This window comes from Pyxicephalus adspersus, chromosome 8, assembly GCF_032062135.1.
Source record: "Pyxicephalus adspersus chromosome 8, UCB_Pads_2.0, whole genome shotgun sequence".
In the NCBI taxonomy this organism is placed as follows: domain Eukaryota; kingdom Metazoa; phylum Chordata; class Amphibia; order Anura; family Pyxicephalidae; genus Pyxicephalus; species Pyxicephalus adspersus.
Window position 1 is genome coordinate 1,260,163 of NC_092865.1, and position 18,384 is coordinate 1,278,546.

Genomic DNA, 18,384 nt, shown 5'->3' on the forward strand with positions numbered 1-18,384 from the left:
CCCCCTGCCCTCCCTGTGCATACACACGCCTTGTAAACAAAGCTATCCCCTGCAGGCAACACACTGTGTGCGATAGGATACGCTGCAGCATGAATGCCAATACAGACATTTATACTCACCCATCAGTTACATGTACAGCAGATGACGGATATGACCCCTATTCTGGAGCATTTGTTCCTGGAATACCAATAACTAGGACCTCCCTGCCTGTTCAAGTGAAACTTCTTTACAGGTTGTCCTGGACAATGCCAAGGCACTGGCTGTGTGTTTTACTCCAATTCTGCTCCCTGGCATAGGTCACGTGACTTGACAGACAGGTGATGAGGACAGATATAAAGACATCTCTGGTTCCTGGCACACTAATGGGTGATGCGCTGGGTCTACTCCTGGCTCATAGCATCTATTAATGTCTATGGGACCCAGCACTAGAAGTAGACCCAGTGCCCCATCCTGAAGAGTCACAATGGGAGCCAAGGACACAATGGGCTGCATTATGTGCCTACTGGAACCAGGGTGCAGGTGCAGGTGACACGGCAATGTAAATCTGTAGTTTATAAATTACCTATATGTAAACATATAATCACAAGAGTTTTGTTTTATCTAGTGACATGACTATGGACTGCTCTGCGTAATATGTTGGTGCTAAATAAATAATGTTTAATAATAATAATCTGTTCATGTTTCTGGTCATTGCTCCCAGCCAGTTTTAAGGACTACAGAACACTTCTTTCCTGTGTTATAGATGGAGGAGGTCACAAACTTCTCAATCACGGAAGCATCAAGTATTTAGCAAAGGGCTAGAAAAACAGAGGGGTGCAGTGAAGGTGTATATATGACCGAGTTGAGCGAGTCAATTTTATGCAACCCCACTAAATAAAAATGTTACATTCAGAAGAGCCATTATACTCCCCTTTACAGCATCCCGTAGACCAATCTTTGCTTTATACCAGCACTGAAGCCTCTTAAAGGCAGTGTACACATGTGCAATATTTGTCACTGGAAACAATCTTTCATGATCAATTCCAGCGATAAAAGAGTGACACAAAACGTCATTCGGTCCTATGAAGAGGTGAGAACGAGCAAACAGCACCCGCTGTGCTCTTCTCCCTTGACTTGTAATGAAGTCATTCATGGATCTGTCAGGACGGATTAATGAATCACGTCGAGCGGCAGCTGTACATGTCAGATTCCCGAGCCCGATCATTTACATCAGACGAGAATCATTTAAGGTGTCCAAAGCCTAAGGCTCTGCACTTCTAGTGGCCAGTTGCCTTCACCTGAATATCCCATGGCATAGAAGTCTCAGAGCTTCACTTGCGGAAGCAGGGTCACCTCCATGATGTTAACCTGGGCCTAGCTGTAGGGCCCTGGAACTGGCATAAAGCAAAGACTTTCACTTAGCTGTCCATGTCAAAATCTTTGCTGTGTGGCCTCTCTGTGGACAGCCTGCAGACTATGCTCAGTCTCCAGCATGTGAGTACAGGGAAACGTTAAAAGACCCTGGCGAGCGCACATTTACAGAACCACCCCCCCACCTGTAACCAGGTCTGGGTTGGCTTTAGGTCTCATGTTATTTCATGTCTGTACACCTATTTACCCAATTTGAGGGGCACTCAGAGTCCCTGAGTCTGTACACCCAATATCCCCAAATGGGATTTCCATTATCCCTTTGCAGAGTCCCTGGGTCTGTACAACTGCTGCGACCATTATAAAAAATACCTGCAATCCCTGTTTTGAGTTCCTGGGTCTGCACAGGTTCTGTGACCATTCTGAAGGGTTCCTGCCATCCTTGTGATGGCAGGAACCATCCTTGTGACCAGTTCCCTGGTCTGTACAGGGGTACCCACCATCCTGCACCAAGCTATTGGGTCTACATATTTGTTGCAGCCATCACAAAAAAACAGGGAATCCGTCAGGTGACTCCAATCACTATAATTAACCTGTAATTAAATATTTCTTTCTGTTTGAACCCTGACCTTACTTCCCACCAACCAGAACATTTCTGTGTTGCACAGAGAAGCACAATGACATCACTGGGTCTACAATTAATTTAGCATGCTTATGGGATTTAGGGTTCTGTATCTGCAGGTTTTACGCTTTATTTATCTATGGGATGAACATGATGGCCTTGTGCCCTTTTTAGTCTAAATATATAATTTTTGTAACCAGAGAGGGCAAAATCTAAGCAGATTAATCTGCAGCTTTAAATGTAGGACTAAAACAATCTGCATATTGGCTGATTTATTGTGATGGATTTTCTTCCTGAATTCTTTCCAAGCCGTTTCCTTTATTGGATGCTTTAAATAAGAAATCGGGGTGGATTTTTTATCCAGGACTCCGCGCCCCCTACTGGTAAAAAAAAGAGCCACTGCAGTCATAGAATCTACAACTGCTGCACCATCAGAAGGTGTGATTGTGATATATGGAGGAGCCTTTAATCCTCTTCAGGAGAATCTGCTGAGATTTGCACATTCACAGCAATTATTGTAAACCCAATAACTAAAGTCTTTTAGGGGAGTTAAGTTCAAATGCCATTATAAATCTTTCTGAATCTGCAGCTTTCAATAAAATAAAACCCTGGTGATCCTGCCATCGTGTTTATTCTAGCATGTTCTTTATGTGGTCCAGGTAGACTACAGGGGCAGTGTCAACACCCACTCACATGTGTCCAACATTGTCATCAGAAAGCAGGTCAGAGGTGATTATTGCAACCGACAGCAGAGCAAATGCATGAAAACAGTAAGTGGCTGAAAGGGGCAACAGGAGATCATCAATAATTAAAAAGAAAGAATATGATAAAAATGGTGATTGTGTCTTGTACACAGTGCTTTTGCACAAAAACAAAATCTTCCACCATAGTTTGCCTAGTTTGGGGGGATTTAGGAGAAACAATCTGTGATAGGTATCTGCTAATATACGTACTTGTCATTTACTGTGACGCCGTTCATGATAATGCAGTTTGTGATCTTCACTTTGTCTTTTATGGTGCAATTTGACCCCAGAAGTGAATGTTTTATGGATGACTTTTCACCGATCTGTGTCTGGGCCCCAATCATGCTGTCCGAACCAACCTGGGGGGAAAAAAAGATTGGATTTTGGCCAATACCTAACAAACAGCAGAGGGTAGACGCTGCCTTCTTAAAAAACAAATATAAACACTGATCAGTTAAAACATGAAAATAAATAACCCCCCTGCCCAATATCAAGGCTCTTTTCTGACCCATTAAGGCCTGGACATCACAAGACTTCTGGAGGTGTTCTGTGATATTTAGGACCAAGATGGGAGCAGCAGAATAAGTGACACTGCCTTTGCCTACCTACCTTCCTCCCAAAGTGCACCCTGCTGCCTGTCTGCCTTCCACCCATAATAGCCCCTGCTGCCTCCTTCCCATAATGCACCCTTCTGCCTCCACCTGCCTGCCTGCTGCCTCCACCTGCCTACCTATACATTTCTCCCATGGTCACCTTTGGGTTTTTGATCAATATATGCTACAGCAGCTTTTATGTGGCATTAGACCAAACAGGCCAGCCACCATCCCAGCACACCCTATGTATCAACCTTAGGCATCAAAAACTCTGCCATCAATTCACCAGTTGTCCTTTCTTGGACAACTCCCTGCCATTTTGGAGGTTGTCTAGCCGTGACAATGCAGCTCTCATCAAAGGTACTCAGATCCAAGCACTTAGTGATTTTTCTGATCCTAACACATCATCTTTAGGAACTGATTGGTTACCCCCGTCCCCCCTCCTTAAAGGGTGTCATTGTCATCCGACAGACAAATGCTATCACTTCACCTGTCAGTGGATTTAATGTTTTGGCTGATCGATGGATATTTTATCTTTCTTGTCCGGGTGACCACACAAGAAGTGTGTGCAAATCTCCAATGTAGACAAGACAGATGATTGAAGTTCCACTTTTATATTTGTAAGGGCCCATTCACAATTTCAAACTGGCTGTAAATGAATCTTTATTCATGAAAGAACAGGTCCTGCATCTGTGCATTGTGGTGTTCTATAAATGTCAGTTTGGGTGCAATTACCATTAAATGATCTACAGCACACAATCTTGCTCAGTGTAGCGCACATTCTGATGTGATCAAGCCCTTGGACCTAAAACTAACTGTTGGGAGGTGGAGTAGGATACGAATGCCCATGAGCTGCTCCAGACTCACCATGAGTTTTTCTGTGACAATGGCAGATGGGTGAACGCGGGGATCCTCACCACAGAGGACAGAAGTAGGTACCTGGTGAAACAAAGAGTTAGCGGCTGACACAGAGACACGGTTACTTCAACAGCAGGGAAAAGTGAAAGTTTCTGTAAAGGACTCCCTTAGCCTCTTTACCCTCACATTGCCTGTGCTCGGTCACTGCTGAAGTTAAAGTCAGCTCACTCCCTCAGCCATGTGGCAATGTATTGACCTAGTAATTGGATGCCAGATTTGGGTATTGACACAGGGGAGAAGGTAAAATGCTCCCCTATACCTGGATGCCACAGGTGGTGTTGTCAGCTCCAAGGGAAGGAGAGGCATAGAGGAGCAGGTGAGGTAGGTGTATGGGGTTGCTTTGCAGAGACATTTTCACCTGGACACCTCTGGCCAAGCTAGTAGTACATATTGTACAACCTGATGCCATTCATGAGAATGAGGTCACAGAGTATTTGGCACAATATTGTTATTTGTCTGACAAATCTGCAAAGTGATCCACATTGAACTGTATTTCTATCTCAATGTATCCAGCTCAGTTAGATTGTTGCTGTTTAGATTAAATCACAAATAAAATATCCTCACAGGCACCTATGACAAGACCACCACAACACTGCACTGGGAACCCACCTGCTTGTTGGCCTCAATGTACATCCCCAGGCTGTTCACTCTGCAGCACATCTCATTCTGGGCCACATGAACATAGCAGCGGAGATTGCTGCCGTGGTAAGGTTCCCGCATGTCACCGTGGTGATCATTCCAGCTCGATTTACTCAATGCTGTTTCTAGCAGGTCATCCCGGGGTATAAAGCTGTAGATGTCTGTCAGGAGGGCACAAAGCAAAGCAGAATGATTAGCAAAGTGTGCAGTACCAGTACTATGTCAGAAAGTGTTTGCCTGTTTATCATCACCTGTTTTTCTATTACTTCAGAACACAATGACATACAGAGTAGCCATCTCTGTGCTAGGAACTCTCCATACTAAGACTCACCATATAGCAGTCGAATTGCAGAACGGCTACTGTGTACTGAGGTTCTAACATAGGACTGGTATATATAAGAGACAGGACTATTCAGGTTTATCATTTGTCTTGATTTCCTTCTGAAGACCAGCAGTGTATTTCTAGTGTCTAGGCATTCATGTTCCCTAGCCTGATAGCTGGATCTGTGGTGTGAAATCATTGATGGCATTTCAGCCTTTGACTGTCAAGTCTCCACAGATTTGGTGATGTTACTACTGTTGCTCACTGTTCTCCTTGCTGCAGAGGACGCTGTAACTGAGGACCTGTGGTGAAAGAATCTACATGCTTCATCCTATGGATCTGTGCATCCTCCACATCTATCACTTCCTAACCAGTCATCAGATCACAAATCATGAGGAGGCTGCTCTGACATATGGAAGTAAAGACCTGCCTCTACCAAGATGGCTGTCCCCAGACAGAGACACGAGGTATGATAGGTTGAGGAAAAGAACAGCTGCAGGTAGACCCCAGGCAATACAGTTATTTACCTTTCATGGACACAGCTTCCACAATACAGATTCTCTTTAGGGTCAGTTCCACAAAACAGACACCAGGGGGCTGACCTGAAGGCTCTTTCTGACAAACAAGGCACTGTCAAGGTAGTAGTGGACACCATGGGCCAGATTTATCAAAACTCTTCATGCTGGAGAAGATAAACTAAAGGATGGATGAACCTGAGTAATCCAGCAAACCTGTAATGGTTCAGGTCCAGGATCAAAAACATTTGCCAACTAATAGCAAATCAGTGTAAGAAATTCATTTCAGGTCTGTTGGATCACCCAGGTTCTCCCATGATAGACTATCTTATCCAGTCTTAGAGAGCTTTAATAAATCAGTCCCTATGATACTTGCTGCCACCCCCACACATAGTTCAGTGGTTCAGGTGTAAAAGTTTGTGCAGCCCGTTAGGTGCTTGCTAATACCCCACAAACATACACAGAGGAGCAGAGGGTGCAGGAAAAAGCCCGCAGATGAGGTTGAACTGATCTGGGATATAGTATCAGGGAATTCTTGTGTATGTCAGGCTCTGCATGTGCTGCTTCTTATAGTCGCTTTCCTTACCCTTTGCTCGGCTCTCTTTGCTCCCATCCTGTTCCACCTTCTTGTGTGAGGAGGAGAACTGCTTACTGACCAGATAAGGCACCAGCTCCCGGCGGATGGAGGAGAATGAGCTGCAGAGGCAAAGAAGAAATTTAAAATGGACAGCCAACAGCCAACCAAAAAGAGATTTTAGTTATAGATAGCAATATATTAATACGACCCATATATGTCTGAATATTATGATTTATGTAAGTGAATGAGTCCTATGGATTCTATTCAATATTATATAGGTAATCAATGCATACCGACATTACTACATTTGACCAAAGCTTCAATCACATCAGGGCACAAACTGGTTAAAAAAGCCCAAAAATCTGTCTGTATGCCCCCTCCTTTAACTTTTTGCTTTCCTTCTCCCCCTTTTTTCCCGATAGGACATTTGTGTTGTTTGTGGAATGGCAAATTATTGTATAATTTTATTATTTTTTTTTTGTTTATTTGAATATTCTAATGTTTGTGATTGTTCTAATAAAAATGTTGTGAGCCTATAGTATGTATTATTTCCTTTCATTTAAAATGATGCCGAGATTCTGTTCTGTGACCAGTTTGGATGCAAACGTTGCTTAGTGGAGATCACTTCTAGACTTTTTAGTTTAATTACAAGCAGACTTCACAGTCAGAAAAAAGTAAAGGCAGAAAAGAGATTCAGAGATTACGTACTCATTGGCCATGAGGAAGTCCACTACATATTTGCGCAGGCAGTACAAGTGAGCGTCCACCATTCCCATCTTGATGTGTATCCGAGGGTACCTGAAACAAACCGGGAGAAGAATTAATACGGAGGCTGAGGCTGAATATGAAGAAGCATTAAAATCAATACATTTTGGCCAGTGGAGTATTTTGGAACAGACAATAATCTATTTTTTTGTTAGTGTTTTTTCTAAAGAATCACAATGGGGCGGTTTGGCTCTGTACAAAACCGGATTGGGCATTGGGGGCAGTTGGCAGCGGTCATATGGCAAACCAAGCACTCATTTAAGGTAATGAATGTTAGTTCAGACAACAGTAACTGTCAGCATTCTGCCTGCTGAGGTACAACAAGTCCCAGTGTGTGCGGGGGATATATAGAGACTCGTGCTTTCTCTACAGCCATCTCTATGCATGCAATAGCATCTCTTAGATTGTAAGCTCTTTGGGGCTCTCTCTTCCTCCAGTGTCACTATCTGTATCTGTCATTTGCAACCCCTATTTAGGATACAGCTCTATGTAATATGTTGGCGCTATATAAATACTAATTATTAATAATAATAATAATAATAAAATAAAAATGCAATACCAAGGAATTATGGGAAGGTACAGAAGCTATAACAATTTAATAACTTCCACCCGACACTAGCCCACCTCCATCTTCCTAATCACAGGGGATTATTGAAAAGACGGGCGCTCTCTGCCCTGCGCATCCCGCTGAATTCTGTTTATCGGAGGTTTTATCTTGGCTTTCTAACACCTAATTAACATTAGCTGACTAATCCTGGAGAGTGGAAGGAAAGCGTTATCGGGCTCTGTGGAATGTGATCTCCCCGGAATTTATAAACACACATACATGAGATCACTGCAGCCTCAAGGAACGTGATGGCAGGCAAAGCGGGAAACTCTCAGAATTGCAGAAATCATTCTGGGATTTCCCAACAAGACAGAAAATACCGGAATCCTCAGCAGCTCTCCAGTTCTACCACTGGATAAGATTCACAGATATATATTATAGATAATTACCATACATTAACCATTACTGCTTCTCCTCACTACAGAAAACCTATTTTACATTTCTCTGTCTTACTGTCAGTTTTTTATTATTCATACATTATTATTATTATAACAGGATTTATATGGCACCAGAATTTTACGCAGCATTGTACATTTAATAGGGGTAGAAAATGACAGCCCGGGGCACAGGAGGAGAGAACCATGCCCAGAAGAGCTTACAATCTAGGAGGTGGGGAAAGTTCACACATGAACCTTTCTCCCTACATGCTTTGCCTAGTGCTTGGCGATATAAAAGTTCTCAGTGCAGTTGCATGACAATGTTTTGAGTATTTTGGGACAATATACTAATTTACCAAAGTGATATTTGTTGTATTCTACTGAACACTTATACAGCACTGAGTACTTTGTCCACCAAGGACGTCTGAGGGAGGGGGATAGATGATGCTGGATGTTCTCCAGCCAAGAAATAAGGTGTCTCTGACTTAGTCTATGTACACACCTGCAATAATTGTCGTTAGTAGACGTACGATTTACGACCAATGAGCGATTATTTTGAACAATCGTATTGTTCACACTTCTGCACTTGCTGAAACCATATGACCGTTTAATTATAGTCCACCAATAATGCACACACTAAATACGATTGTTTGAACAATGCAGGAAGTGACATGTACAGGAGAAAATGTATCACAGAATAATCCACGATCACTGAACGACCGTACACACAAAAGATAGCGAACAATCGTCGTCCAATCAGATCCGCCAGGTCAGCCATTTTGTTCCAGCGACATTCCTCGTTTGTCGGCGTGCACTTTTTTTGTTAACAATTATCGGATGATTGTTTGCTAGTCGTTCGTTTCCAACGATAATTATTGCACGTGTGTACGTAGCCTTACTGCAGCTTCTAATGTAAGTGTGCGGAGCTCACAGTGTGCAGAGAAATCAGAAGAAGCAATTTCAGTCCAGGAGAGGAGGCGGTACAACTCTGCAAGTGGAGGATGGAGGGCAGAATTCATGAAGAGGAGGCGGGGGGGGGGGATTTAAAGCGGAACTTCTAGGCGAACTTCTGCCATCTTGATTGGCTGAAACCCAGATGTTATAACGCCTACACAAGAGCTCATTTATTCCCGGCACATGCAAGGGAAGCAGGGACTGCAGAGTATTATGGCAACCAAAGCTGAAGCTGCACATGGAGTTTGCATGTTCTCTCTGAATTTGGGTGGGTTTCCTCCGAGTACTCCGGTTTAATCCCAAAAACATGCAGTTAGGCTATTTGGCTTCTCCCTAAAAATTTTCCATTGAATGACCTATGACTTTGGTAGGGACATTGAATTGTGAGTTCCTCTGAGGGACAGCTAGTCACATGACTATAGACTTTGTACAGCGCTGTGTAATATGTTGGCGCTAAATAAATACAAATAAAAAGGGACATTGTCTGTCTGATCGCTTTAATATCTGTTAATTATCAAAATATAGTAAATAATTTATGAAAGATATCTCTGGACCCAAATTAAACATTTCAAAAATCAAGACTGAAAATAAATAACTTTGATTTTATATCAGCATCAGCTGTCATTGCAGTTTAATATTTATTAGGTTGGGCTGATAATTATTGTTTTTGAGGTGTGAGCTAAATGCAGAGAATTTCTTCTAGGTAATTGTTACTTCTATAAGCACAGCGATATACTCACCTCTGTAATACAGAGAGAGCTGCACCAACATCTGACTCACATTTTTAAAATCTGGTCATAGGAAACAAATAGAACATTTATAGAAGAAATGTTCACTCAGACCTGTGGACACAAAGCTGGACTCACAAGAAGCAATACAAAGGTTCTGCATGGATGACCTGCGATCACCCTCATGATGGACAGAGGTCACAGGTCAATTACTTCAAAGGTCACAGGTCGATTCTCAGGTGTGGCTTCCTCCCGCCATGCTGGTCCCATCTCACATTACAGATAAAACCCAAACTTTACATGTAAGCAGTGTTGAAAGATTTTACAGCCCCTGACTGGCTGAAGCCTGGACAAATGGAGTGTGATCTATGATTGTAACACAGCAGATGTCCATCCCATCTACATTACCTGGTTTATCTGGCAGAGAAAACCCTTCGGACATTTGGGGTGTTAGAGGAGGGGTGAAGGACCTGAGCATGATGAGGGCTTCAGAAATTCCTCTTAAGTTTTACATAAAACAAAGATCTGTACCCGCTCACTAAAATTTCTGAAAGCCGTGACATGGTAATGTTATTTCTGATTTGTTTCAAAACTTTTAAAATCTGCAGCTTTCAATTCCTGGTGATCCTGACATAAAGATCCTGGTTTGGTCACTTCCTGTCATGCTCCTGTGTTGTCACGCACTCCCCAGTGAAGAATCAAAGAGGCTGTGGTAACACACATTGCTCAGACATGTTGTCACCTCAGCAACAATGTGCATGTAGAAAGAAATTGGTTAGAAAAGACTGCAGGAGATCAGCAGCACTGAGACTGGGGAAAAGGATGAAGGATTTTATAGGGCAACGTGATCATGTGATCAGAGCAAACTCAGGTTTTACAGCCTATGAATCCATATGAAAGTCACAGTGTAAAAGGTGAAAAATATCTGAATGCAGAGGAGGATGCACACTGAGCCTACAGACTGGCAACAGAAGACTTTTGCACAATGGCACAATGCTCTGCACCCTCAGCGCCTTGTGACTGGTCAGTAAAGCCACCCATTACATTTTAGCAAAAAGATGGGTTCAGAAAGGGGACGACCTAAACCACAAACTTACTACCTTTTCTAAAATATTTCTCCCAGAGTATCTGCTGGCAATTTACAGTGCGATTTCAGCTTTGCTTCACTTCCAACATGCTGCCTCTGGACTCTTCAGAGAATTGGGCTGGGTCAAGGGCATTTTATCTCCAGTATTTTCCCCACAAGTTTTTTCTAGCAGGGTAGGAAGAAGCTGTGGGTGGGTGGCAGCCCCTATATTGTGATCTAGCCTCCCAAAAACAGCCAAGTGGTTATTGAAAAGTGCTGGGTGGTGCTGCCAGCTAAAAGGGGCCTGGGACAACACCAAAGTTTTATCTTAAAATCAGGGCCGGAAAACAAATCGAAGGAACTTTGTCCACCCGCTAACATAGTTTCATAGTAGGTTAGGTTGAAAAAAGACATAAAAGTCCGACAAGTTCAACCACTAGGGAAATAAACATATCCCAGATATAAAACCCTATAAGGTCCAGAGGAAGGCAAAAAAACCCTGGTACATTGTAATTTTTTCTGAGTCACCACCACACACTGACATCTGCCTAATATTTGGTAAAGCTTCTGACCCAACTCCCATTATTAGACCTCTGCAGAGAGATCCACAAAGAGTGAGCGGGCCTCCTCCACAGCATGCTGTAAAGGAAAAGCTTTCCTACGCAGGCTGCGGCTACTTCTCTCTCATATGTTGAATTACTGGTTCATACGTGATGACATCAGAGGGCTTTGACCAGTCAGAAGAGCAGCTTCGGGAGACCAGTTGTACAGTGAGAAAGAAGCCTGGAGCTGTGAGGAATATGTCATGTCACTCCAGCCCTGCTAGATAACACGAGGGGTTAAGCCTTTTGCAAGTGTGGAGGGCAACCTAATGCAAGGGTAACATTTTCTGCAAGCTGGACTTTAGATTGCAGGCTTCTCTGTTCTGCCTGCACCCGAGCATTACAACCTGGTTAATGGGGACACCTCAGGCCTGAGAACACAGAGAATTATGGGACTGTAATGTGCAGATCTAACCAGGGCAATGAGGACTTCACTGCTGCATGTAAATTTCAGTAAATATGCACTGTGAGGGAGGGAGGGTATGTAAAAATATAACTGCACTGTGCATGAAGGCAAGTTATCCTCTAAGCAGTCAGACAATCGTGTATTTTATGTGCGATTCACTAATGTCCCCCACTCATCTGTCTGTCCAGCTGGAATATTAATGACTTCCAATCACCCCTGGGACATCAATCAATAGGACAGTACAGAGGACCCCAACCCACCTCTGAAAGATGCATTTCTTCAGATCCAGGCCGTCATCCAGATCCTCCTCATTGGCCAATAACAAGAGGCGAGAGTCGCTGTCATCCACCCCGATAAAGTCTCGCTCTTCCACTGTTCATAAAAACACAAAAGAGACAATACAGAAAATAGAAAACTAGCTGAAGTGACACCAACAACAAATCAGCTTTTATTAAATTGAACGAATACACAAACATTTTATGTGTTACAACCTATAAGTGACACACAAACCCTATCATTTATTTCCTTTTTGTTCTGTTGTATTAAATGGCCGGGTGACATCTGATACATGATGGGGAACGCACCGGAAAAAAGAAACAGAACAGTACGATAAGCCCCTATTTTACAGCGCTGCATAATGTGTTGGTGCTATATAAATACAGTTTATTATTATTAAGTCATTATTGTGAATTAACAAATATTAAAGGCCATCTCCGGGTGAAGGAAGCCATGACTGTGTGAAGAAGCCCATAAAGGTCACCATTGGGCACTGCCTTCAGCTATAGTTTACTAGAATCTGATTTTAGAGAAGCTTTACCTCTTAGGATGCCCTCATTCCTCTGGGGACAATGCTGAACCTGCGGCCATTACAGATTTTCAACTTACCGGTCTTGTGCTTCCCCTTCTGCCCTGGGATGTGCTCGCTGGGCTCCGCGGCCTTCCGCATCAGCATGGACAGGGTGGCGTTGTGGGCACGAAACAAATCAACGACCTCATGCAGCGCCACTTCTGTGATCAGGTCACAGCTGACAATGAGGATATCAGTCTGAAGGAAAGAAAAAGGAGACCAAAGTTTGAGAGTTGCGAGGAATGAAAGCAGGATAAAGTAAAACTTCAACATTCATACCAAATAACCAATACACAAGCCAGGTGCAACCATGGCAATAGTATGCAGTGTACAGTAGACAACCCTTTTAAGTAAGGTAAATTCAGTTTGTTTTTGTTTTTTTAAAGTGCAAAAAAAAAAAAAAAAAAAAAAAAAAGGTGCATCACCGCCCCTAATTCTTGATTGCTAATTGCCTAGGTGATTGAGAATGAATAGGAGTGTATGCACAGTGAGATCGGCCTAAACTTCCTCTTTAATGTCATGTCATGTGATGCTCCAGACTGGAGTATTCTCTCTTCTTCTTATTGCAAGGGGGGAGGACGGTGTTCCTGCTTCATGTGTCCATGTGTAATATGGACGTTTTCTATTGGCTGTCAAGGGGCCAGAATCCAGAAGGAGTGCCTGCATCTATGACATCTGATCGATATCGGCTTGCACTGGCTTACCAGTTCCCAGCATCAGGAAACTGTCCTGGCAAGTGACTCAATGGAAGACTTAGATTAGCAAATGTAAGATGGAAATGCCCCAGGTTGCATCCATTTCTAAGAAATGTCAGGGCCATTGGGTAGATATTCCTGGGTTTGCCGGGACCTGTTTTACTTTATTCCGCCTTCCAATGAGGACGCTGTGCTAACCCACTCAGAACTTCCAGGCATGAAGGAGCATGTGACTTAATGAGCCAATCGGTGCTGACGCACAGGAAGTCCATGGCACCTCATAAGCTAAAACTGAGCTTCTCTTTGATTCTCAGTTGGTAATAAAATGAAGCTAAGTATACAGCGTGGGGGAGGGGTAAATAAAAGGGGGCAAATCGCAGGTTCTCTTTAAAACTCCACTGTGACAGCGCTTACTGGTAAAATGACGATCAGTGCAGCCAAAATACAGACTGCAGGCGTTTATGGAAAATGACACCCCGGATGAATGGGCTCTACTGACAGAACTCAGGGTCCAACCTGCAGGATATTCCTCCATGTGTTAAGATGGCAGACATTTCCAGTGAATGAGCCCCTATAGAGCTGGGCCAGCACTGTCACATGACTGGCACATGAAGGTCACTCACCTTAATCTTGGAGTAGATGTGGCGCAGGGAATCGGCGGTCCCCATTTCCAGGGCTTTGTCCTCCGGCAGACACACAATATCCACCTTCATCTTCATATCCGGAACAAACTTCTGAACCTCCCGAGTGGTCACCACAATCACCTCTGCCGAGGAGAGAGAACAAGAGAGATCAGGACACACACAGGGCCCCAAAAGACAAAACAACAAGGTGACAGGGCCTCTTTTATACCCCATCCCGGCTTTTTCCTACATCATGGCGGCCGCAAAATACTCGCTGCTTCCACGTGTGATGGATCATGTGACCTTTCATGACACAGTGTTGGCTTCTAGTGGCCAATCACCAGGTCTTAACAATGTCATGTGACAAAAGGGAGTGCACCCTGTAAGCTTGCCCCCCAGATATTTTTGGGTGTAAAAGGGCCTTTAAAGAGAACCTGTCAGTTTACCCCGGAAAGCTTCGATGACAGGGTCTCTGTAAATTGAAGTAAAATTTTCAGGCAGGGGCCCCAAGCTCAGTGACAGGTCCTCTTTATAGAGCCTCACCCTCGAATCCGGCTCGCTCCAGCATGCTCAGTGGATACCACAGCAGAGGTTTGTTGCCCACCGGGAGGAGGGCCTTCGGGATACTACTGGTGAGGTCGCTCATCCGCGAGCCTCCGCCCACCGCCATCACCACCGCCTGCAGTTCCAACGTCATCCTACAGGGGGGAGAGAGATCAAAAGAAAATAATTGTAAGTAATTCATCTTTACAGGTGTCTGGATGTCACAGGAAGTAGAATCAGCATAATGTGGGTCGAGTTATCTCAGACTCCGCCTTTTTATAGTGTGAGAGCTCTGTAAAGGGTGGAGCCAGTCAGTGGTGCCGAGGCACCGGTCATGTGGTCTCTGTGAGGGAGCGGAGAAGCCCACTTCTTCCATTGTTATAGGGAAGATCATGTGACCGATGCCTTGGCTGTTGTCATGTGATTGGTTGTTACACCCCATTCCTGTGTTTACATTAAAAGTAATTTTATTCAGACTGTTTAATTATTATTTACGATTGTTGGGTGGGGAAATGAGACAATTGGTGAAATCTTTCCTTCGCCCACTCACATGCAGCAAGGATAAGAAGACAGAGATGTGGGGGAGGAGATACAGCTGAAAATCAGGGGAAAATCTGCACCACCTGATCAACTACACTGAGCAATGACAGGTCCTCTTTTCTGGTCTGCACCACAACTCCCAGCAAATCCCCACAGATGGATGATTAGCAAAGCATGCTAGTAGGCGGAGCTCCCCCTGGCCGGTCGCAGGGCATGCTGGGAGATGTAGTCTTTAGGTCCGCCGCTGGTGACTGACCGCACACCAAACCCCCAAATAACGGTACGTCGAAGGGAGAAATATCAGCGTACCTGTCGGAATGTGTGTTGGTCCGGTATGTTGTCACCGCTCTTGTCACGCCGCAGATCTCCCTTCACTTCCGGTATGGATCCTCTGTGGGGACAAACCAGTCCCGCGCGAACTTCCCGACACGTGACCACCCGACTCCGAGATCGTAGCACGTGACCACCACGTGCGAAGAGCTTTGAGCACGTGACCTGCAGCCCCGCACAGTTAGGGGAGGAGGAGCCAAGTGTGGGAATTATAATATTATAATGAGGATTTGTGTAACATTGTAACAATTTCTATTATTTGTTTATAAATAATAATTGTAATGATTTTATTTCAAATAGATATATTGATAAATAATAAGAAATAATATTATTTATACTTATTTAAATTGTTTTTATAATATATAGTTTATTATATATATAATAATTATAAATAAAAATAATTATAATAAAGTATTAATTATAAATAATAATAATATTCCTGCTAATAGGAATATCAGTTTTGTGTATTCTGTGTAATTATATCATTATAGTTACCAGAGGGAGAATATCATTGTCCCCCCTCTGATTGTGTGATACTTCCCCCCCTTAGATTGTAAGCTCTTCCGGGCAGGGTCCTCTCCTCCTCCTGTTTGTATCTGTCTGTCATCTACAACCCCTTTTTAATGTACAGCGCTGCGTAATATGTTGGTGCTATATAATAATTTACAGCGCTGTGTAATATGTTGGTGCTATATAATAATGTACAGCGCTGTGTAATATGTTGGTGCCATATAATAATGTACAGCGCTGTGTAATATGTTGGTATATAATAATGTACAGCGCTGTGTAATATGTTGGTCCTATATAATAATGTACAGCGCTGTGTAATATGTTTGTGCTATATAATAATTGTTCAGCGCTGTGTAATATGTTGGTGCTATATAATAATGTACAGCGCTGCGTAATATGCTGGTGCTATATATTGTACAGCACTGTGTAATATGTTGGTGCTATACAATAATGTACAGCGCTGTGTAATATGTTGGTGTTATATATTAATGTACAAAGCTGTGTAATATGTTGGTGCTATATAATAATGTACTGTGCTGCATAATATGTTGGTGCTATATTGATACCATTTAAAATTGTTGATATTTTTAATATTTGAATCATCATTTCATTTCCTCCATTAATATTATTGTTTGTATTTCTATCTCATTTGTTATATTCTCAGTCTTTGTCTTTATTATTATACATAGAGATTTATGGATCCTCAGCAATGTTCCAAGCCGCCATGGCCGCCCTGACCGATAATGTTGGGTTTATTTCTATTTGCACCAACAGGAAGTATACGAAATCTCTTCCTAGTGTTGTCCCCTTAACTTGTGTCCCCATTGGTTGATTTCCCCTCTGTTCCTGTTCTGGTGACAACGATAACATTTTGGATTTTCCATTGTTTTCTTCATCAGTGACAACCAGATGAATAGGAAAGGGTGAATCTCCTCAATGGGGACACAGACAGCAGCAAAACCTGTAAATAAATCTTTAGCCCAGAGTTTGTGCAGAAATATAAATCTATGAGAAGAAAGAAATCTTTAGCTGTGGAGGGTTTGCAGCTTACAGGTCAGCTCCTGTTCATAGCTGTGCTGACTGCGCTGACTGATGAGGGTGCAAGCTGTAAGACGAAGCAAGAAACTTCCACCCAAATGTTTTATTTCTAAATGAAGTCTGGATGTGGTGGAGCCTTTACTCTGCCATTTGGAGATTTCCCCTCATTTCCTTTGTGGTCACCCAGAGAGGAAGTGAGGGGAAATCTCCCAAATGGGGACACCACAACAGCTATATATAGAGAGAGAAGTTATTTCTATGAGCTGCACCACACAGCTAGAGAGTGACAACATTATTCAGAATGAGCCAACTCCCAGCCAGCCTGAGAGATCCTCATACCAAGCCCATGTCCTGCAGCCACTTCCTGTTCATAGTGGTGGCCCCAGGGTATGTTTCTAGTTGGTGACAACAGTGGTCAGGGCTGCCATCAGGGGGTGGCACAAGTGGTACTTCTGTACCAGGGGTCCAATCAAAAGTGCTTGACTTTGGCAATTCTGGAACTTTTAGGGGGGAAGGAGCCAGGCATTTTTCCTAATATGGGCCCCAAAAAATTCTGATGGCAGCCCTGACTGTGGGCCATTTCTGTGTAATGGGAGACAGAGTGACAACATAGATGTAAAATTAGGAGACATGGACAGAGCGTTGTCACCATGGTGCGTGAACAACAATCTCCATATAAGAATGACCAGGGATCATCATAATAAAAGCTTTTAATTCTAGGTGATCCCAACCAAAATTTCTGATTGGACGATCACTCCTTTCACCAATCCCATGTGACCGGCTGGTGCCTTTCATCAAAAAAATCCTTTTGAATTCTAGAAATATTCCACTGACATTCCAGAAGCCTCAATGATGAAATTTGTCTCACCTGTGTGTGGCTGTGCGGGAAGTTGTAGGAAGTTGTCATGTGTTAATCTTACACCCCCCCAGGGGGCGCCGGCTCCCAGGATGGTGAGGGTTAATCTCTGCCAGCTGCCAGGAAAGGGCCACAGCAGAGAGACCACCCAGGCAGAGGGCTGTGCTGTGTTTGTATATCTCTCTATATGTTTGTAGGATTTTGTGTTTATGTGTGTGAGAGACGCAGATGGATTTGTGTATCTCAGGCTGTATAATTGTACGGCTCTCCGCACACCGATAATTGTGTGTGTATTTACACAATCTGCCCCAGATGTGGAGGCCGCACGCTGGGTGGAGAGATTTGTGTATCTTGTTCTGATAAATCCAACTCTGCAGGACCGAGGGGCGTACAAGTGTGCGAAGACCCCAAATTACTGACTTGTATCCCATCCCAGGAATTTGTGCTATTTCTATAGCACCAACATTGTCCATGGCTCTGTACAGATCCATCTCTGGATCAAGGAGCTGACACTCTAATGTTCCCCCACAGTCACACATTATTATTATACATTTATATAGCTCTGACATATACCGCAGTGCTGTACAGAGAACACTGAGCCAGTCCCATCAGTCTCTGTAC

The 18,384-nt window shown here is 43.4% G+C and overlaps 1 protein-coding gene across 1 annotated transcript in view; it reads right to left on the reverse strand.

Moving 5' to 3' along the window:
• The window catches only part of EIF2B3 (eukaryotic translation initiation factor 2B subunit gamma), a 19,341-nt gene extending 3,871 nt beyond the window's left edge, over positions 1 to 15,470 (reverse strand). Inside the window, exons 1-10 of the mRNA XM_072419288.1 lie at positions 15,339 to 15,470; positions 14,490 to 14,644; positions 13,947 to 14,089; positions 12,667 to 12,826; positions 12,042 to 12,153; positions 6,985 to 7,074; positions 6,286 to 6,395; positions 4,833 to 5,023; positions 4,173 to 4,244; positions 2,923 to 3,071 (exon numbers count right to left, since the gene is read on the reverse strand). Coding sequence (XP_072275389.1) covers positions 2,923 to 3,071; positions 4,173 to 4,244; positions 4,833 to 5,023; positions 6,286 to 6,395; positions 6,985 to 7,074; positions 12,042 to 12,153; positions 12,667 to 12,826; positions 13,947 to 14,089; positions 14,490 to 14,643 — 1,181 coding nt within the window. The 5' untranslated portion in view covers position 14,644; positions 15,339 to 15,470. The remainder of the gene's footprint in view (positions 1 to 2,922; positions 3,072 to 4,172; positions 4,245 to 4,832; positions 5,024 to 6,285; positions 6,396 to 6,984; positions 7,075 to 12,041; positions 12,154 to 12,666; positions 12,827 to 13,946; positions 14,090 to 14,489; positions 14,645 to 15,338) is intronic.
• Between the last annotated feature and the right edge of the window lie 2,914 nt (positions 15,471 to 18,384).